The following is a 22731-nucleotide window of genomic DNA, read 5'->3' as shown; positions in this document are numbered from 1 at the left end:
CTTGTTTTGAAATGGCTTACATGAAAAGTAACTAAATCCACTTTGAGATTTAAGAAATAATTTCTCCTTCAGTGATAACTAAAAATGTTGGTGCTGGTTGTAGGACCTTGATTTCCATTATGTTACATAATATCAAAATAATTTTCTTCCAAGAAAAAAGAAAAACCAAGTAAATCAGCAATAAAAATAATGAACTCAATTAGATATAGCCAGTGCCCTTTTAAATATAAACTATAAGGAGGCAGGGGGAGAAGGTATTCCAACTACCGAGTAAACTTAATTTCATGGCTCATTGTAGTACATACTCAGAAAAATATTTGATTTCAATAGTCTCTGAAAGGTCACTAAAATTTTCCTGTATCTTCCTCTTTCCTATCTTCTTCAGCAGCAAAGAGGTTTAACTAAATGCCTGGGGAAATTAGTAATTTAAATAAACATTTTATGCTGGGAAAAATACAGCTGGGAAAAGGCGCATGCATAACCAAACAGAGAGAAAGCAGTGACCATCCCAAAGCTTTTTGATTGCTTATAGCTTGCTTCAGTTGCATTAAGCCAAACTGGTGCTGTCTTTCTCCTTTTGCGCTCTGCACACTGTTAGTGCTCACCTGCAGCTTTCCTTCCAAAATAGCCCATTACATGACTGTACAGATCCCTCAGTGGAGCCTCTGGTGGCATTCTGTTCTGCCTCTGTGGGGAAACATTTGCCTTCGGCTTCGAAAGAGCATGGACAACAGTTTTATAAACGCCACCCAGGGAGCCCTGCGGTAGTCCTGCCTCCTGACTGGATGACCTAACAGTACTACGGCTACCTAACTGACTACTTGCAATTCCTTCTTTCGGTAATAGAGTGGTGGGAACCTCTGTAGAGTCCTTCACTGTTTTACTTCCTGATGCTGTACCAACGGTATCGAGAGGCCTGTACACACCAGGTTTTACTAACTCTGTAAAACCATCTGAGCTGGTATGGGGGTTGCTGGCGCCGCTAGTGCTGCTATTACTACTACTACTACTAAAGCCACCAAGTCTCCGCAGTCTCATCTTCCATGGGGCCTCTTTGTTTTCCAGAGGATTATAAAACTGAACTGACTCAGTAGATGGTCTAAAAGTAACATGAACAGTATTTCGTTTTTTAGTACCAATTTTCATGATTTTGGCTCTATGAGTTACTGTTTCAGACAAGCTCCTTTTAGTTGGAGAAAGCTTGCTAGTGTTTGCAACATGAGGCAGTCTGTGGTTAACAGGTGTTTTTAGTGTAGTTTTCTTGGCATGCATAACATGTGGGACAGTGATTTTGTCATTAATTTGCACACCCTTAACCTTTTCGACTAGTGTTATATCTACACAGGCATTGAATTCTGTGGCTGGCTGTCTATACAGGTGTTTCCTTTTTTCTTTATCACAAGGGCTACCTGAATTAGGTTCTGATGATTGTTTATCACTGTTTAGTTCCTTAGATTTTTCATAAGTTTTTGTTCTCACAAAACTGTCTAACTGGCTAGGTGCAATACTACCCATGAAGACAGCTGAGCTTGGTTCTTTTTGAAACTGAATGTTTTCAGGAGTCCCAACAAAAGAGGCCGTATGTTCTGATTTACTTTCTTCGTCTACGTATTCTAATTTATCTAAAGATGATCGTTCATCCTTATTTACTGCAATAATCACTTCCTCAGAAGCTGCATCTTTACCTAACTCATTTTTACTATGATTTTCCTGGTTTTCCTTAAAATATTCTTTCAGGGAGGAAAGAAGATCGTCATCTCCTTCAAGGTCAATGTACTGGATCTGTTCAAAAGCTGAATCTGCAAGTTCTACTGGATCTATTAAGTGACAAAGATGGTCATATATGCTATCACCAACTTCCAGAGAAGACTCTCTACTATGAGTATCAGTGATGTGGCTTTCAGTGGATCTAGTTATTGAAGAAGCCTCTGTGGAACTCTGCAAGCTTGGTGCATGACGGGATGAACTGTCAATGACAGGAACTGCACCTTTGGCTCGTTCAACAGTGAATGGTTCCAAGATGTCAGAAGTGCTGCTACTTCGAGGCAATGGCTGCTCCTCATTCAAAGCACCAAAAACTTCATTTCCAGTGTCCTCACTTTGTGAAAAATGTCTGACTCTAGTTGGGCGGGGAAGTATCTGAGCATCATCAATATCTGTAAAAAAGAAAAATTATGAAGAGTAGGAACTATATGAACATGAAAAAAACAGTATTAATTTCAACCATACCCTAAGCATATGCTTAAAGTAAAAAAAAATTCTGAGATTTTTTGGTAAGCTCAATGAAATAAAATCTATTAAAAATAGAAATCTGTTTTTAAATAATGATGGGCACAAGCCAATATAGCATGTAGTGAATTAGAAAACTATCAGAATACATTTTAAAAATGTTAACATGCATAGTAACAGTAAGGTGATGAAACATTTGGAAGTGCAGTTAAAGATAGAGCTGTGCCAATAAATAAAGCAATTTAAACTTGCTATTCAATTTTTCCTGTTTAAGTTCCAAGCAGAAAAAGTAGATCTGAACACAGAAAGCTGATTTAACTATTCTGCTGTAGAATCTGAAAGGGTCTCATAAATTCTCATTTCTTCCTTACCACACAAGAGGCATCTTTTCTTCAAATCTTGCCTATTTGTTTGATCACATATTAGAAATGGAAATCTCCACCCTCTTCCAAAAGTTCTCTTTGTTAGGAAACTATTTATCTGTTCTACTGAGCTGTTTTGCTTTATTTTTTATAGCATTAATATCTATTTACCCTATCAAATAAAATACAGTGTTAAAAAATTGTGGGTTTTTTTTTTTCCCATTTCTCACAAACACCATTTAATCTACTAGGAAGAAACCTTCTCTGCCTATCATTGGCCCTTACCATTAAACAAACATCAAACTTAAAAACTGTATCTAGGTCGGGGCGCCTGGGTGGCTCAGTCGTTAAGCGTCTGCCTTCGGCTCAGGTCATGATCCCAGGGTCCTGGGATTGAGCCCCGCATCGGGCTCCCTGCTCCGCGGGAAGCCTGCTTCTCCCTCTCCCACTCCCCCTGCGTGTGTTCCCTCTCTCGCTGTGTCTTTCTCTGTCAAATAAATAAAATCTTTAAAAAAAAAAAAAAACTGTATCTAGGTCTTTCGGGGTACCTGAGTGGCTCAGTAGGTTAAGTGTCCAACTCTCGATTTCGGCTCAGGTCATGATCTCAGGGTCCTGGGACCGAGCCTACACTGGGCTCCATGCTCAGCAGGGAGTCTGCTTGGGATTCTCTCCCTCTCCCTCCATCCTTCCCCCTGCTTGTGCATGCATGCACACTCTCTCTAAATAAAATCTTAAAAAAAACCCAAAAACTAAACGTATCTATGTCTTCTTACATCTCTAAGAATCACAAATTTTAGAGTCAAAATGGACATCACAGATTATCTAATTTAATTCTCTTACTGAGGAAATGGAGGCCCAAAGAGATGAAACCATAAAGTATGAGAAGCAGGCTTAGTGTTCCATGTCACCGCATTGCTTTCGCTGCTAAGTGTATGGTAAATCCTCAAAAATATTTATGAAATTGAAAATCACAAGTTGAAATACTATTAAACTATATATATATGCAAATTAGAAATTTTAGAATTAAAATACAGTGCCTATGAATCCATCTTGGCCTTTACATTACCAGGAAATAAGTTAAAAAAAATTTGTTTGTAAGCCAGCAAAATATAATGAAAAAAGGACAAAGAATCAAAAAGTCAGATGTTATTAATCATTAGGCTTATAATGCAATAATGGAAAATGAGAAGGTTTAGATCCAGAGTAAAACGGTGACTTATCCAAGATCACAAATTAACTTATTGATGGTGCTAGGTCTAGAACTTAAGTTTTCTTACTCCAGACTCTGAGACCAGTGTTCTCATTTATAAAATGGGGACAGTAATTCAAAATATTTTTGGGATTCATGCTATGAATAAAAAGGAGGCTGGTCCTTCTGCTATTTTATCTGTATCAACTTCTTTGTACGAGGTCCACAAGGAGTCACTTTATACATAGATTCAGAACAAGGGAAGTTTGTTTTATGATAAGATTCCACTATATTCCTAAAGATACACATTTAGATTCCAAGCACAGGTCAAATACACAATACCGCCAGAAGTTAAGACTATTAAATTATTTTAAGTTGAGGGGAATATTCTAAAAATGACACTGGCTTCTTCTTCACACACTCCATTTAGAAATTCTTTTAAATGAAAAGTGAAACATTTCCTCAGAAACTAAACATTTATGCATTTATACCCATTATTTACTACTGCAGCAGATAACTAATGCTTCTTTGTCTGTCTTAATGAATATAAGTACTTTGGTTTTATTTTATCTTCCATAATAGATCATAAGAACTTCTGCCTAGGGGCACCTGATGGCTCAGTCATTAAGCATCTGCCTTTGGCTCAGGTCCCAGGGTCCTGGGATCGAGGCCCACATCGGGCTCCCTGCTCGGCGGGAAGCCTGCTTCTCCCTTTCCCACTCCCCCTGCTTGTGTTCCCTCTCTCACTGTCTCTCTCTCTGTCAAATAAATAAATAAAATCTTAAAAAAAAAAAAAAGAACCTCGGCCTAGAGGACAGAGATTATTTTTAAAATGCACTCCAAGTTTCTTTCCACAAAATATCCTAATAGGACTTAGCAAAGGATAAAAACTATCTAATTTTCTATAAAAAAATCTTAAAAATTATATAGTTGAGACTGTTCCAATTCAAAATCAAAATTTTAAAATCTTATTAAAAGCTAATGTTATTGGGCGCCTGGGTGGCTCAGTCGGTTAAGCGTTGGACTTCGGCTCAGGTCATGATCTCAGGGTCCTCCCATGTTAGGCTCCTTACTCAGGGGGAGCCTGCTTCTCTCTCTCCCTCTGCCTGCCGCTCCCCTTGCATATGCTCTCTCTCTCTCTCTGTCAAATAAATAAATTAAAATCTTAAAAAAAGGTAATGTTATGATTCTAGCAAATATGTGAACTTCAGAAAAGTAGAATATTAGTTTTTAAATTTTAAGTTCCTTTATTGACATTTCATAATTTTTCTATTCTAAACAAGCCAGTAAAGATTACTGTGAAGTTCTCTTAAGAATTTCTTCTCAACCCAGTCCTCGCCTTGCATAATTATAAAATTTAACCACTATTTCAGTCTGTTTTTTCCCTAAACTTTTTTTTATCACATATGAATATCCAATACTTTCATGCAAGTTTAAGAGGACAAGAGCTTTAAAAATATATATGTATTTTTCTACCAATGATGCACTGCTTGAGAACTTAAGTTTAAATTTAAACAAAAAAACCCCCAATATTTAAGCTTTAAATACAGTTCTTACATGGGCATATAAGAATAGTAACTGTATAGGGCGCCTGGGTGGCTCAGTTGGTTAAGCGACTGCCTTCAGCTCAGGTCATGATCCCAGAGTCCTGGGATCGAGTCCCACATCGGGCTCCCGGCTCAGCGGGGAGCCTGCTTCTCCCTCTGACCCTCTCCCCTCTCATGCTGTTTCTCTCTCTCTCTCTCTCTCTCTCAAATAAATAAATAAAATCTTTAAAAAAAAATTTTTTTTTTAAAAGAATAGTAACTGTATAACATCAAAGAAGAAAATAATTCCTGACAGGAAACCAATGTCAGCACTTAAGCATAACTGACTGAGCAAGCCTTAAATTTAAAGAAATGCCTGTATATCTGAATTCTGTTAAGGACAAAAAGACTAAATGACAGCTAAACCATATAGTCTTTTCTACATGCTAGGCACTGTTCCAAGATATTACATATATTAACTCATTTAATCCTCACAACAACACTGTGAAGTAGGTGTTGTTATCCCCATTTTATAGATGAAGAAACTATTTAAGTGACTTGTCTGAGGTTACACAGCTAGAAAGTTGAGAGGTGAGATTTGAGGGCAAAAATTAGTCCATGTTCTAAGTATCCTGAATAATATATGTCATATATTCATCAAATAATTCATTAATTTTTTTAAATTGACAAAAATTAATTGTATTAAGAAATTATAAAGCAGCATAATGATTTATCTCTATAAAGATAAGAATCTTAGAAATCAAAGTTTTGTCAAATACAAACACAAGTAAATGATACAGAAGAAAACAACGGACATACTTTGTATTGGATTGATGAAAATAACAGTGGCTTTAGGTTTAAACAAAAATGGGTCTTCAAAACAATGCTGCTTATATTTTACCTTGAAAAACAGTAGCCTCTAATTAAATTATTTTAATCTAAAGTATCAGTAAACATTAAATGAGCAAACCAAGAAAAAAGTTTTTTAACAAATTTTAAAAAACTTTTGACATTGATAAAATGCTTCCTATAGAGCCTACAAAGAGAAATGTCAAGTTTTATCTCTGGATTTCCTTAATGATGTTTAGTATGAAAGTGTTGGAATGGATTAGTTTTCCTTTCCTGAATATTCTGTTTCAAAGAAAAGTTTTCTTTGCTATTTTGAATGATAAGCTGTAAATTAAAGTGTAATATTAGCTTGCAATGTGTAAAAAAATTTCTTTCCACTAGAATTATGTTTCCTCAGGATTTTTTTTGTATTAATATCACAATATCTCCATTGCTTGAAGTAAGTCGTCACATAGTGGAGGCTTAGTACACTAACGCTGGTAGAAGGATAGCATGTTTTTTATATTAAAAATTTGTAGCTGCTAATTCATAAAATACCAAGCTAGTTCCTCAGGAAAATAAATCTCTTAAGTTATAACACTAACATACCACTAGAAAATTTTAATAATTTTAGAAAACAGGTACAGAGTCAAGTGCCAAATCCCTTTTACCCAACGTTAAATTCTATTCTCGATCAATCATAAACACTAGCTATCAGCAATACTTTTAAAGCTCCTGAATTCATAAATATCATTTATATTAGTTTACAAAGAAGTTCATGCCATTTTAAAGCTGAAGTTTTTTCCTGGATTTACCTAAAGGAAATGACAATGTCTTTTATGTAATTAAAAAATGTTTTTGCCTATTTAGGCAACATGGCAATGTACTTTCAAGGGAAGAACCACAGAGCATCCATATTTCTAATATTATTACTAAAAGAGTCTAGTAAAAACTCTTTTTAAGACCGGATGTTCAATTTACAGGTAATTCAAAGCAGTATCTACATCACTGAAATCATGGAAAAACTGTTTATGCTGATGTTTTGTTACAACTGTGAGTCTTATTGCTTATATTTTGGTCACTGACAGTGTAAAGAAATGCTACTGATTTTTCTAAATTATTCTTACACTGGCAACTTTGCTGAACTTTATAGATTCTAATAGATTTATCAACTTGGTTTTCCCTGTCATTAAATCAGGAAGGCTCCTTCTGATGCCCCAATCTCATAATTCTCTTGCTTAGAGAAGTTAATAAAGGAATTTTAACTCACATACAAAAAAATTGAAAGCAACAAATCAACTTCAAATAATTAATTTTAATTTAGACCACTAAAATTTAAACCACTAAACTATCTTCTACTCTTTCATCTTTCTAATATTGTTTCCTTTACTCTTAAAATTTGGAAATAGACAACCAATACATTTTTTATGTTAAGAAAATTGCACTGTTTTGTTTATGAACATGTTATATAATGCCATTTTAAGTTAGCTTCAAGTTTTCAGATGTACTTAAAAAAAAACACAAATTATTTCAGCAAAAACAAAACAAATCTGATTTGGAATTACGCTAGAACCAGCAGATTATAGGTAGAAAATCTGTAAAAGATTACTATCACATATTGATGATAAGAAAGAAATTCCTTGGTTGTGTAAAGAAGGGCCGGCCTACTTGTTTGGTTGGAGGTGGAAAATTCTCCTCCTGATTAGGCAGAATTTAGGAACAGGATGGGCCATGAGAGATAACATTTTCTTTCTCCTGATACTCAGAAAATAGAAGTAGAAAGATCAAAATATTTTGCTCTACAGAGCTCAATTCAAGTAATGAAGCACTGTTAAATAATATTAGCAGCCTATGTAATATGGCCTAGATAGACTAGAGTCTAACAGCAAGTATGACAAACCAGTGAGCAATTGAGAACTAGTTCAAAGAAAGTACATCTGTAAACTTAATTTCCAGGTGAGACACCTACACTACTTAATCAGAAAATAATAAGAAACAGTTGGAAAAGTATAAACAAAGTCAGGTGCCCACCCTGCTTATGTTTTTTTACACTGCTTCTTTCATTAAAGTATTATTTTGGGCAATAAAAGCTAATTTGCTAAAGAACAATTACTGAGATTTCTGGCTTCTCTGTAATCCATTTATCAGGAAAAGAAAGACTGTTTAGCCTAGCCTACCAAATGTTTATAAGTATAAGCTAGTTTAGGAATAAGGGACAGGGAGAGCATGCTTGCCTAGACACCTGTATTACTTGTAAAGCTTTAAAAAATAATGTTAGATGCTTGTGCAACCCCCAGCATATTACATCAAAACCTGGGGCAGATGCCTGGGAAAAAATATTTCAATTGTTACACATGAGTCTATTGTTAAGAACTAATGAGACATGTAGGGCAAATGCCTTTGAACTAGACCCCCAGCTTAAGGAAAACTCTTCAAGGATATTCAGCTATTCAAATAGTTTGGTCTGTATAAAGCTATAAATAGCATAAATAGCATCACACTGTAGGTAGAATGGACATCTAAACAAGAATACTGGAGGCTAAAAAAAAAAGGGCTGGACAGAAATAGGGTGCTTTAAAATCTGATGTCCAGGGGCGCCTGGATGGCTCAGTCGGTTAAGCGTTTGCCTTTGGCTCAGGTCATGATCCCAGGGTCCTGGGATCGAGCCCCACATCAGACTCCCCGCTCAGCGGGAAGCTTGCTTCTTCCTCTCCCACTCCCCCTGCTTGTGTTCCCTCTCTCACTGTCTCTCTCTCTCTCTAATAAATAAAATCTTTAAAAAAAAAAAAATCTGATGGTCCATTTTTAAAAATCTTAATGTTAAAAGAAAAAAAGGAATTAAACAGTTTCCTTTTACCCTCATAAGTATTCAAGAGTATCAGGTAAGTATTTTTCCAGAGAACTCTATTTCTAACCAAAAGCTAGAGTGACTGTATGAGTATTTTGTTTTTTGGTGAAGCTGTTACAGAAACCTCTGCTCCTGATCTTAAATGATGTGCCTAGGAAATATTTCTCTGAGTTCATTTAGCCTGCTCATATGATGAAGAGACCTAAAACTATGAAAAATTTCTTCCTTTGCAGTTCATTTGCCTTATTAATTCTCTCTATACATTAAACTATTCTACAGTAAAATTTACTCAAACCTTGGAAGGAAACATGCAAATAGTTTGGTTGAGAATCTAAGACTGGCAGTTTTCTTTTTAAAATTTAGCACTATTTAAAAAAAAACTCTCTCATAAAACTTCTTTTTCCTTTCCCTAACTCTCCCCCTCACAGTCTCATCTTCCCCCTCATCCCCCTCAATGCACCTAACACCTGAAGAAGCAAACGCTAGGCCTTCAATTTGCCTCCAACAATAAGGGACAATGAAAAAATCCAACAATCCAGATTTCTACTAAATAAGCTTGTATAAGAATAATCCTATCCAATTTTCACAGCTAATTTTTAGAATTATGAGGTTACTTCACTGTCTTGCGAATTTGTTCTCTCTGGAACCATAATGCTATAGAATGTCAATGTGTGTACTTGGAAAAGTTCTCCATACTTAAATAAGTTTGAAAAATAAACAGTTGTGGGAGGGGGGTATGTGTTTGTGTGTCTCTTTTTTAAAACTGGACTTCTGGGGACCTTCAATATATTGATATACACTATAAATCTTTAATCCATTCGATACTTATTAACATCACCCGGGAAGTGCTGTAAATTTATACAACTGCATGGCAAATGCTGAATTCATTCACAAGTCACTTCTCAGGAAAGAAGAGTTTTTGCTGCTACTTTTTATGTTCCTTGCCTCTTTTAAGTTTTTTTTTTAACATTTTTATTTATTTATTTTATTGTTCTGTTAATCATCATACATTACATCATTAGTTTTTGATGTAGTGTTCCATGATTCATTGTTTGCATATAACACCCAGTGCTCCATGCAGAACGTGCCCTCTTTAATACCCATCACCAGGCTAACCCATCCCCCCACCCCGCTCCCCTCTAAAACCCTCAGTTTGTTTCTCAGAGTCCATAGTCTCTCATGGTTTAAGTCTTTAAAAGAAAAATGGTTTTTACTAAAAATAACCAAGTCTAATTATGCTTTTATGTCTTATATGTACACATGCACAAAAACTGGAAGCAACTGTAAGTTACCAATAAATAAGCACTGGTTTGGAGGAATATGTATATTTTTCATATACTTTTCTACATAATCCTATTTTCTAAAATTAACATTATTTTGATAACCAGATATAAAGTTTGTTTTGATTTACTGACTGATATCTCACCATTATCTCTTAAATCTATCACAGAATGCATGTTACCCCAAATAAAGGAAATAAAAACAACAAACAGAACTGCCACTTAGAAAATTCCTTCCATTCTTCCTAAAATACCTTCCCCATTAAGTCATTAAAAGGAAATCTTTCTGAATTATGTATTTACAGTGAAGCAAGGATTCTGAAATAGGCACTTACCCTAGTTAAGGCACTCCCTTACAACATTTTAAAGGGAACACCTCACCTTTATTTTAGCTTTTAAAAAATATTTCAGCACTTAACATGTGTATTTGCCAAAATATTATTTAAGTTGCAGACAAGAAATTTTGTAAAGCCCCTAAGATTCTGAGAAAAAAATAAATTTTCCTGACAGTTTTAACACAGCAGGGGAGTATTTGATCCAAACATTTAAGAATTAGTGGTCATGGCGGGGTGGGCCTGGTGGCTCACATGGTTAGGCTTCTGCCTTCCTTTGGCTCAGGTCATGATCCCAGGACCCTGGGATCAAGCCCTGCATAGTGTTGGGCTCCCTGCTCAGCAGGGAGTCTGCTTCTCCTGCTCCCTCTGCCCGCCCCCGCCCCCCGGTTTGTGCACGCTCTCTCTCTCATAAATATTATCTTTAAAAAAAAAAGAATTAGTGGCCAAAATTCATTTCAATTTTTCTAAACATGTCAAAAAAGGTTTGCAGTAAATGCTTTAAAAATATTTTTTAAAACTAAAAAAAAAGCTTGAAGCAAAAAAGACATCTAAAAGAAGTTTACAACAAATTGGGAGTTTCTTTTAGCTATATATAATTTAGTTATAAGAACAGAAACATTGTTTTGCCCATTTACGTAACTTAAATTATAATTTGATGCAATCAACCAAAATCAGTGCTACTTACATAAGAAGGTACAGTGCTTAAATGGAGCACCGAAAAGACAAAACATCCAATTCTTTATTTGCAGCTAAGCATCCTATGTAACAAAAATACATGCTGTTTTCTTCTATATATTAAAATTTATATGATTCCATTTACATATTTTCTAATCTAGCTACTCTTTGCATCGATAGCTTAAATTATTCAGGTAACCTAATCTTACTGGTGTCAAATACATATTCATTCATCATCAAATATTTATTGAGCATCCAGGTTTGAATTTGAGGCCAAATTTTCTATTTTATTATTGTCATCCATAAAACTACAAAGTCGACTATCAATTTCATTATAAAATTCATTATTCATTATTTCTATTATACTTTGGTTCTAAAAAATAATATTGAACACTTCTCAAAAACATCATAAAGAATATGTCTAAGTATTTATCAATCAAGATATCTTGAACTAGGAAACACAAACATATCACATCCAATAACTGAATATTTTATTTTCTCATTTTTAGAAAAGTAAAATACTCAGTTTTTTTCATTTACAGTATTTTCAAAGAATACCAACCACAAGAGTGTCTATGTATCTACGTATATTCACCTCTCAATATGTACCCCTTTGGTTTGGTTGAAATATCTGATCTTAATTAGGCTACAGATGGTGGAAAGTACTTCAGTTGAAATATCATTATTAATAAAAATGCACCTTCCCTTTGGAGTGCCTGGGTGGCTCAGTCGGTTAAGTGGCTGACTTGATTTTGGTTTGGGTTGTGATCCTGGGGTCCTGGGATCAAGCCCCATGTCCAGCTCCACACTCAGCAGGGAGTCTACTTCAGGATTCTCTCTCCCCCTCTGCTCTTCCCACCCCCCTGCCCCCACTCTCTATCTCCCTCTAAAATAAATAAATCTTTAAAAAAAAAAAAAGGCACCTTCCCTCACGTAAGCCTTCAATCCACTAGGAACTGAAAGGATAAATACAGGTGGTTTAAAAGAGAAGAAAAAAGGGCGCCTGGGTGGCTCAGTTGGTTAAGCGACTGCCTTCGGCTCAGGTCATGATCCCGGAGTCTCTGGATCGAGTCCCGCATCGGGCTCCCTGCTCGGCAGGGAGTCTGCTTCTCCCTCTGACCCTCCCCCCTCTCATGTGCTCTCTCTCACAAATAAATAAATAAAATCTTAAAAAAAATAAATAAAAAAAAATAAATAGAAGGAAAAAAAGTCAACCTCACCAAAAGTGGCAATGTCAAGGAAACACTCATAAGAAGAGCGCTAAGAAAGTACCTAAAAATGTACAAGTCACTTTCTTCAAGCTAGCACATTTTGCATAGTAACTATTCAACATGTTTGCTTCTGTCTAAAAAACAAGACACTGTATGATCTTATTCACACAAAATTATTTTTTTTTAAAAAGCTAATCTACAGTGATAGAAATCAATAGTGATTGTGTAAAGGAGGGGTACTGACTTGAAAGTGTCACGAGGGAATTTGGGAGATAATGGAAATGTTCTATATTTTGTTTGGGATGATGGTTAATAGGGGTGTGTATAATTCTCAAAAATCACTGAACTGAACCCAGGATCTATACATTTTATTACATGTAATTAAACGTTATTAAAGAGCAGACCATCTCGTCCTAGTACTGGGGATCAAGGACCTGGGGCAGAACTGAAAAGCTGACCAGGTTTTGAGGTTCCTTAAAAACTGGGGCTTCAGGGGCGCCTGGGTGGCTCCGTCGTTAAGTGTCTGCCTTCGGCTCAGGTCATGATCCCGGGTCCTGGGATCGAGCCCCACATCGGGCTCCTTGCTCCGCGGGAAGCCTGCTTCTCTCTCTCCCACTCCCCCTGCTTGTGTTCCCTCTCTCGCTGTGTCTCTCTGTCAAATAAATAAATAAAATCTTAAAAAAAAAAAAAAATTGGGGCTTCATAGAATGGTTTCTTTATTTGGCTTAAAAATGAGTTCTTAGAATTCTATATACTATTATAATCTAATATAAATACAAAGATCTATTCCAAAGCAACTCTAAGATTATGTACTTTCCTCAATTATTGATTCCCCTTGCTTACTTCCATTACTACAGATGATGGAGCCATATGCATTATTCAAGATATACCATATCATTAGTCAAAACAATGGGAAATTAAAAGTCAAGGCTCTAATTGTTACCTTCCAAGTCATCTTTTGTCAGATATCTATAATGACATAAATATACATTACTACTTCTTTTAACCACCTGAGAAGAAAAAAACTCAACTGTAAACAGAAAAAAATTTACAACCGAAAATATTGGACATTGGCACAGCACTAAACTTAGCACTTCCAGAATGAACTGCCAGGATAGCATTAGAATTCAAATAACTCAAAATGTTGATTTCTCAACCACTTTCCCAATTTCCCACACCTCCCCCAAAGAAATTAACTTTGAAGAGTTTATTTGATTAAGCAAAATTTGAAAGCAGAAGGATTAAAAAGTGAAAAAGGTGGTGCAGAAATTAGCAGAGGTGGCACTACCTGAAAGCTCATCAGAAAGGGGAGTGAGAACAATATCAGGCAAGAAGGGTTTGGAAGTATGGATCAGAACAGGAGCACTTTTAGCACTGCGTATATAGGCCGATGGCAGAGCACATTCACCAATGGATCGGCTTCTCATGGCTTTAAAAAAGGAAAAGAAAGAAGTGGGGAAGGAAAAAAGAAGAGTGACTATAATGAAAGGCTTGTGTCACAGAAAAAGCAGCAACAGAGAAAACTAAAAGATACAAAGGAAGGAAATTTTAAATTAAAACATTTCAGCACGGCAAATACTGGCAAGCTGTAAGAAAAGAAATCAGAGAACACATGACATTTCAAATGTAAAGTTTTTGGTGTAAAGCAGGAAAATGCTTATTATTATTAGCAGTTACAATAGTATAGCATTAAAAATCAGCAGACACTTTAAATTAGCACTATGTTCTCAAAACCAAGGGCTGAAAAGTTCATTGAATGGAAACACTGAAAAGAACTCAACATTATTAGTTCAAAGAAATTTTTGGTACTATATTTGAGCATTTCTCTGAGCCATTACAAGGCAATCCCGAGTCATTCTTCTTAATGAAGCTGAATTCCAAAAACAAATCATTTCTACTTTCATACTCTTCCCTAACAAAGTTTTGAAGTCACTCCTAGGTCATTTTTAGAACATTTTATGTAATTCATAATCTAAAGGATTGAATCTCATGGTTAGTATTTGATCTGGATAGGAGAAGAATGCTTACTTAAATTCATATCTCTTACTTATATTAAAGTGTAACAGTATATAGGACACCTGGGTGGCTCAGCTGGTTAAGCGTCAGACTTCGGCTCAGGTCATGATCCTGGGGTCCTGGGACTGAGCCCCACATTGGGCTCCTTGCTCAGTGGGGAGTCTGCTTCTCCCTCTCCCTCCGTCCCTCCCCCTGCTTGCGCTCTCTCTTTCAAATAAATAAATTAAAAAAAATAAGTTTAACAGTATAATTTAAAGTTTTTAAGGAGAAATATTTACAAAAATTAGAATTTGCAATCTGGATGAAAAATAAAGTCATTGAGAAAAATAAACAAATTTGTGTTAATTTAAATCTTAAGCATATAATATAAAAACTTTAAAGATTAAGTTCTTAAAGATAACTTAAAAACTGGATTACTTTTCAAAAATTACATTTGTAGTTGCATTTGGTAGTCTTGTATAAGGAGTCACCAGTTCATATGATTAAAGACAAATTTTAGCACACTTAGAAATAATTTTTTAATCGTCGAGTTTATACTTCCCAAACATGTTTTTAACTTAACTTCCAGTTTAGGGGTTCCTGAACAAAGGTGTATGCATATTTTTATGTATGAATAGAGGACTTAAAAGAAACAATATTGCATAATATCCAGTATAATATGACTGGTTAAAAAAAAATTTGAGCGTTAATATCAATTCAAAATCTTGGCTATCCGGGTTAATGTCAACTTTTGGTTCCCCCACAGATGCCTAAATTGCTTAGCCTGTCACACAAGGCCTATGGGACCCGGCTGCACAAATCACTACAACTGCCTCTTTTCCTCCTGTTCTCACAAGCTGCTGCCACAGAGAATTTTTATACTCTTTTATACTCCCTGAAATTTTCATGCTCTTTCAAAACAGCATAGCTTTGTGAATTCATAATATCCCTGGTCTTCTTTTCCTCCTGACACTCCTTCTTACTCAAAATGTCATCTCATCTGTGAAGCTTTTCTGATTCTTCCACATAATTAACTTACTGGCAATACAGCAATGAACGAAACAGTTAAGAATCCCTGCTTTTGCAAAGCTTAAAATCTATTTTTAGTGGACTGTATGTTTTTTATGTCAGCCTCCCAACTTTTCAAACACAACAACTATATCCTCTGATCTTTATAATCCTAGTACTTGGCACATAGAGCTCAATAAAGGCTTATTGAATGAATATCTGTATTTGGGGACTATGGCATAATTATTTGAAAAGGAAAGGTTTCAGTTGCGAACATACAGAGGAATAAACCAAAAAAGGATACTTATTTTAAAACTAAATTGACTCTTTTAAAACTAATCTGATTCAATTTTCAATTCTACAGAAGAATTACAAGTTTTCTTCTGTTTTTTTTCCCTTGGGTTAGATAATTCCTTGCATATAACAATTCCTTTTATTCCTTCTTTCCTACCACCAACCTGAAGGAAGAGCTTGGGCATTTCCCTCGGAACTTGCCATAATCGCAGTGGTTTAAGTTTGTTATGATCCTAAATGAATTCTACAAAAATGCACCCCTCTATTTTTTTCACTATACTACAGGTCTTTATGCATACCTGAAAATCTGTCCTGTGCCTCACAGCCATGTATCCTACACTACAGAAAATTACTTATGATGAAATAACTACTAGGATTTTTGGGGATTTACTAATCTAAAGCTTACGTCAGAAATCTCCAGAAAGCCAATGAAATTCCTACTGCCATATACATTCCTAAGCCACCCATATCAGTGATCTTAAATCTGTAAATGAAAGGGCAGTATAAAAAATATAACATCAAGAAATCAAGAAGTAAAAACAAATTTTCAAATATATAAGCATGCCAATTTTTGAAGGCTTTGTATCTTTACCCGTCTCAAAAAAATGAATAAAAAAGAAAAACAGGGGGCCCCTGGGTGGCTCAGTCATTAACTGTCTGCCTTTGGCTTAGGTCATGATCCCGGGTCCTGGGATCGAGCCCCTCATCGGGCTCTCTGCTCCGCTGGAAGCCTGCTTCTCCCTCTCCCACTCCCTCTGCTTGTGTTCCCTCTCTCACTGTCTCTCTCTCTGTCAAATAAATAAAATCTTAAAAAAAAAAAAACAGATGCATTCCACATGAATTCATCTTGGATCATAAAGTACACACATTATGTCAAAAATTGTAACCTTCATTCAAGAGTTCCCATGCAACAGAAGAAATTCATAAAAACAGCAAATGTATTAAATCACTAAAAGCTCACAAATACAAAATAAATAGAAGGAAAGGCAAGTCTTGGTCTTTTCTCACTTCTAAAATTACACATAGTTCTCCATATTTATAATTAAATAAAATTCACATCATACATACATGTCTGTCCACTGGCAGAAATACCTTTGTAAGTCCCCAAACTAAGGCTAAAGATTATAATAAAAATAAAGTAAAAGGAAAATCTGAAAACAGAAACAGTGATATATTTGTTCCAACAGTTGAATACCAGTTCCTGAATCATAACTGCAAACAAGTTATTACTTCTCATAAACGTATTCTAAAGTAAGTCTAAAGTAAGTCCTAAATTCACTGCATCTCCTTTAATAATGTGTTGGCATAAGCAAAACCTTAGGAATAGTGATGAGGGACTTACTAGAATGTATACACTTTATCATAGATTGAATTTTTAACTGTGTACACTCACTATGAACATAAAAATTTAATATTTTAAGAAAATATATATTCAAACACTATCTTAAATTAATCTGCTGCCCCTTTTAGTATTTTCCAACTTATGCAGGTACTTTTCTGAACAAAATTGTTAATACTTCAACTTTTTATTTGATAGGTTTGTTTAATGAACAAGCCAGACAAGGTTGTTTTGGCATAGGTACCAGAAAGTAATCACAGTCAGGGAGGAATTGAAGATGAGTATTTTGCTCATTATATGCTTTTTAAAGATGAGAAATATGCCAACATGCTAATGACTGTTTCTCATTAGACAGCTCACTGATGTTTCCTTAAACTTTACATTTCACACTAAGCATAAATTACTTCTATAATCAGAAAAATTATATAAGGAACTTTAAAAAGATACATTTTAAGTAAAACAAAGTAAAATTTTAAACTTAAAAGAATAATTCTGTCCTAACCAATACATAAATATTTTCATTAAATGTGACATTAATATAAAATTAAGGCATTTCAGATGTAATCAACATCTTCCTAAGAATCTCAAAAAGTGATTCTATACCAAAACTTTGATGATATTAATTTTAATTCATCCATACCCTTTATCCTTGTATCATTTCTTCTTTTTTTTTTTTTTAAGATTTTATTTATTTATTTGACAGAGAGAGATAGTGAGAGCAGGAACACAAGCATGGGGAGTAGGAGAGGGAGAAGCAGGCTCCCGCCGAGCAGGGAGCCCGATGTGGGGCTCGATCTCAGGACCCTGGGATCATGACCTGAGCCGAAGGCAGACGCTTAACGACTGAGCCACTCAGGCGTCCCTATTCTTCTTGACATAGACAATTCTATGCTTATTTTATAGGCAGAAAACAACTGTGAAAATATAAGTCTTTTGAACGATTTAAAATTAACTATAATTTTTAATTCTTTTAAATTTCTTTAAAATAGTGTTTTTAATGATTACCATTAAATATAGATATATTTCCACAAAAAAATGCTCCTTCCATAAAAATCATAGACTGTAGGGGTGCCTGGGTGGCTCATTTAAGCATCTGACTTCAGCTCAGGTCATGACCTCAGGGGTCTGGGATAAAGCCCTGAGTTGGGCTCCCTGCTCAGCGGGGAGTCTGCTTCTCCCTCTCCCTTTGCCCCTCCCCCCTGTTGGTGCACTCGCAAACCCTCGTTCTCTCTCTCTCTCTCAAATAAATAAATAAAATCTTTTAAAAAATTATAAATTGTAAAACCTAAAGTAACTTCAAGCAATTTTGTTTTAGGCATATAAAGTATTATTATTCCCATTACACAGATGAAGTAAATAAAGCCTAGGAAGTTCAAGATTATCTAGCTATTCAGTGATGAAAGTAAGAGTAAAAAAAGAGATTAGGACAAAGCCTTCTTAATTTTCATTGCAGCACTCTTCCTACTACAATTCAGACCAAGTTATAAGTCTCTGAGAGGAAGAGGAATAAGATGGTAGCTAGGTCCAGAGTATACTGAGTGATCCTACATCCAGAAATTCTTCCCATTATTGCTCCCTTGCTGCTACTTCCAAGATCATAGAAATTTCTTCCATGTCTGTTAAAAGCTGCAAGGAATCTAGCAACAACCTCCACCTTGGTCTCAGCTATCTGCAAGCAGATTCCTAGTTGGAAGTGTGTGAAGCCAATCTAATTATATAACTGTAGCACTGAAAATTAGCTACCCTAATTTCCCGTTTGTGAGTATATTCACTTATTAGAACCTCTACCAGTTAATGCATGAGTTCTGTAAAGCGAATCTGAGTTCTATTTCTTCAATTCTGTAAAAAACAGTTTAAAATTATTGATACCTACAGTAAAATAAACTACATAAAAATGCTAATGTAAGATAAATCTTAATAGCATGTCATTAGACTCTTGACTACTACTGAAAAAAAATAAAAGGTTTTGCTATAGAAGTTTTTCCTTTAACGACCAAAGTTAAAAGGTAACTATGTATTTACATAGATTGTTACTAAGGACTATAAACGTATTGCCCTGTACAATTCTCATTATTTTAAAGAGTACATACCGACGGTTTTTTGCCGTACTATACTCCTTGCCTTTTCGGTTCCTGGGGAACCAGTGGTTGTTGCACTTCTCTGCCTCATTGGGGCTTGGCCAGGCTGATCACGACTCCATCCTCTAGAAAATGACTTGTCAACTGAAACTTTCTGAAATTCATGTCCAACTCCTAGAAATGCAGATTTTCAATCTCAGTATACTGTCACCTGATTAATAATCTCTTCAAATTATGCGTGCTACCTTGCCTCAGTTTCTCAGGTTTCCTCATAATGCATTATGAAGTATCAAGTTAAATGCTTGTGTACCATAAGGCTTTTTTGAACTTCAATTTATGTAAAAATCATATTCCAAAACCGATACAGAATTCTAAAATTACACCATCAAAAATAAACTATTATTAAATCCTTTGCCATCCACTTGTTCCATTAAAGAAGAAACATTTGGATAAGCAAAAAAGTTTGAGAAATGAGCTACCCAAAAGCCATCCTGTGATGGAAGTTGCTAAATCTCTACCTGCCAATAATAGCCAGTTGGGAAATAAATAGTCTAGGAAAAAGTATTTTGGTCACATAATTAACTACCATGGACTACTTTTAAATAGGAAGTGTGACTCAGGCATTATCTCTAGCCAGCAACTACTTATTAAGAGTGAAAAATAACACATCAAGGACTATAAAAACATGTATTAACAATATAATCACTATGTCATTGTCCCTCTCCCCCTTTTTAACACTCAACAGATACATAATCCACATCTAGGGAATGTTTGCTTTTAGTTAAAACTAAGAAAATGCTTTCAACAGAATTTTTCACATAATTCTTTTTAAATAGAGTAACATGAAATCACCTTCTAAATTCTAACAAAAAGTTGCATATGATAAAAAGGAAGAACATTTTATAAATTTCCATTTTGGTTAATTATTTAAAATAAAATATTTAAGATTATAAATTATTTAAATTTTAGCTAGATATATACAGGACACTATTTCTCATCAAAATTACTGATTTTAAGGTTCTTCAAGAAAAATTACAAGGTACCTACATGTTTTATTGTTGAAAATTTTTAATCTGCAGGGCAAATGAAGGAGGGAACAGTTAAGAGAAAACATAATTTTTTACCGTCACCTGTCTCCCTAGCTTGATTTTCCCAGACCAAATTATTTAAACAAATTTATGGGGAGCATCTCTGTGGACAACTCTTACCTTTCCCTTTGTGCTTTTTTTGCTTCTGTTCACTCAGCTTATCCAATGGTAAATCACTGAGATCCAAACTATATAAATTTCTTGCTAAAACTTTAGTTAGAGTTTCCATAGTCAGCGACCACTCAGTGGCTAACTCTTCCCAATAGGTCAATGACGATAATACTGAGAGTAAGTCATCCCATAGTTCTCGAGAGATGTACACATTAAGATTTGCTTTGATCCAGGCAACGATAAGAGTCTATAAAGACAAATAAATTATAATGAAATACGTTCAAATTCAGATATTCAATCATAAAAAAAAAACCCTAAGAACAAGCAGAATTTTAAATCACATAGTATCCATGACCCTTTCTTGGTACATAATACTTATAAAGGAATTCATGCAATCATTAATACCTACTATAAATTTCATTTCAACAATTGCTAACACCCAACATTCTAGCAATTAGGACAACTTATCAAAACGGAAAAGAAATATCCTTAAGTTGTAACTATCCTTCATGCTGTATTACATTAATGTTAAATAAATGCTACTTGAAAAGTCTCCACACTATTAAAAATTTGAAATTATTATGTTGAATTATTTACTAATGCTTATTGAGCTAAACTGACCAAAACCTACATTCTCAAATTGAAGATGAAACTCAGTATATAATTTGAATATTCTAAAAATAAGTTACTGCAGATATACTTAATGAAATATTTTTAAAAAATTGTATGTAAATTAAAGAATAAAATTAAATTTCACTTTGAAGATACCAGAAGAATTAAAGGCATTTTGTAAAATATCCAATCATAGAATAAAACTTATTCACTGAGGGCAGAAATTACTGATCAGCCATTACGCCTGAGATTTTAGGGATTTCTACTGAAGATATAACCTCCTATTGAAGAAGCGAATAGTAAAAAGTTTTTCAAAAGCTTAACTCTAAATTTTACTAAGGAATTCACATAAATTTATACATTAAATGCAAGATGAAATGGACAGAGTTTACAGTATAGAACAGTAAAAACTAGTGACTCTCTATTCTATCTTGAAACATTTATACTCCAAAAAATTATTCTACATAGCAAGCTAAAATTTTGCCTTCCTATAGTTTCAACATTGGGTTAGTTCTAACAATTGGGAAATGTTTATAAAAAGGGCTAATGAAGTTAAGAGGAGTTTAGATAATAAATGTAACTGGTTTCAAAAGATTATTCACTACTAGCATAAAATTTTAGGCATAAGAATATTTTTTAAGAAATGATTTGAATGACTATACTTATGGCCAAGAATTAGATCTGAGTAGCTTTTTATCTTTGATATTAAGAACCATTTTATCCATGTATTTGTATTTAATGTGTCATCTTAAGAACATATTATTTTGGTATTTCCAAAGAATCCATAATACATTTAAAGTCAATACTCTATCCTCAGGTTGGAAAACACAATACATAATTCTTGTATATTCAAACTACCACTGATACTTAAAATACAGAAGTGAATGAAGTCTTACAGAACAGCATGATAAGAAAGATTCTTGATTATTAACTACTTTTCCATTACTACAGAACAACTTAAAAGAAAGTTTTGTTTTTCTAACAATGCCAGAGACTTGGAAACTGATAAAGCAAACAATCAGGCCATTACTCATGAAGCTCCCTGGCAGCTTTTTGCAATCATGTAAGTATGCCACACAAGAGAAAAAGTTAAATATCATCAGCCTGTTTCAACACTCTTTACATAGACCTGGTATTTCCTCCACTCTTATACTAGGTTGTGAGTTTCTATGCATGGCAAATAGCCTATTTAGATAAGCAACTTTAAATTTAGTTCTACAAAAGTTCCTTTAATATGAAATGATCTTTGATTTAAAGCTTTTTTCCCCCAAGTAACAAGTTCAGGGCTCAATGAATCTTATAAAAATACATATCTATCCATCTATTTATCTATCTATTTATTTATTTTTATTGCCTGGAAAAGTGGTCCTGCAAGTCGACCTGCCAAGGTCATATTTTTTTTCCCCTGGAACTGCAGAAAAGCTTGTGATGGCATCTTCAGTACGGACTCCGTGACTCTGAGCAACACAAGCAGCATCTGTTCCCTTAAAGTAAAAAAATTAATTAATGTTTCCTTCTCATATGTGTTTGTTTTTGGTTAATGAATAACTTCAAAATTAATATTTGTTATAAAATGTATTATCTTTCAATAAGTCAAATATCAAATATCTTTCCAATTTTTAGAATTCTTTAAATATTAAAATTTAAAATTCCATTTTATAAACTATACCAGCCATTTTAAAAAACATTTTTCAATCACAAAACCCTCTCATCAATTAAAAAT

The 22731-nt window shown here is 34.5% G+C and overlaps 1 protein-coding gene across 7 annotated transcripts in view; it reads right to left on the bottom strand.

Annotated features, from left to right (window-relative positions):
• LOC118002882 (ral GTPase-activating protein subunit alpha-1) overlaps window positions 1-22731 on the bottom strand; it is a 251636-nt gene that overhangs the window by 138540 nt on the left and 90365 nt on the right. For 3 of the 7 annotated variants that reach the window (XM_034993493.1, XM_034993492.1, XM_034993494.1), the window contains exons 14-17: window positions 22363-22492; window positions 20406-20643; window positions 19210-19371; window positions 606-2156 (exon numbers count right to left, since the gene is read on the bottom strand). In XM_034993493.1, coding sequence (XP_034849384.1) covers window positions 606-2156; window positions 19210-19371; window positions 20406-20643; window positions 22363-22492 — 2081 coding nt within the window. Of the gene's footprint in view, window positions 1-605; window positions 2157-13771; window positions 13913-19209; window positions 19372-20405; window positions 20644-22362; window positions 22493-22731 lie in introns of all 7 variants that reach the window. The other 4 variants (XM_034993495.1, XM_034993498.1, XM_034993496.1 and 1 more) reach the window with 3 other exon arrangements.

The sequence above is a fragment of the Mirounga leonina genome, unplaced genomic scaffold, assembly GCF_011800145.1.
Source record: "Mirounga leonina isolate KUSES-001 unplaced genomic scaffold, KU_Mleo_1.0 Mir_84, whole genome shotgun sequence".
Taxonomy (NCBI): domain Eukaryota; kingdom Metazoa; phylum Chordata; class Mammalia; order Carnivora; family Phocidae; genus Mirounga; species Mirounga leonina.
This window is presented reverse-complemented; position numbering and strand designations above follow the sequence as displayed.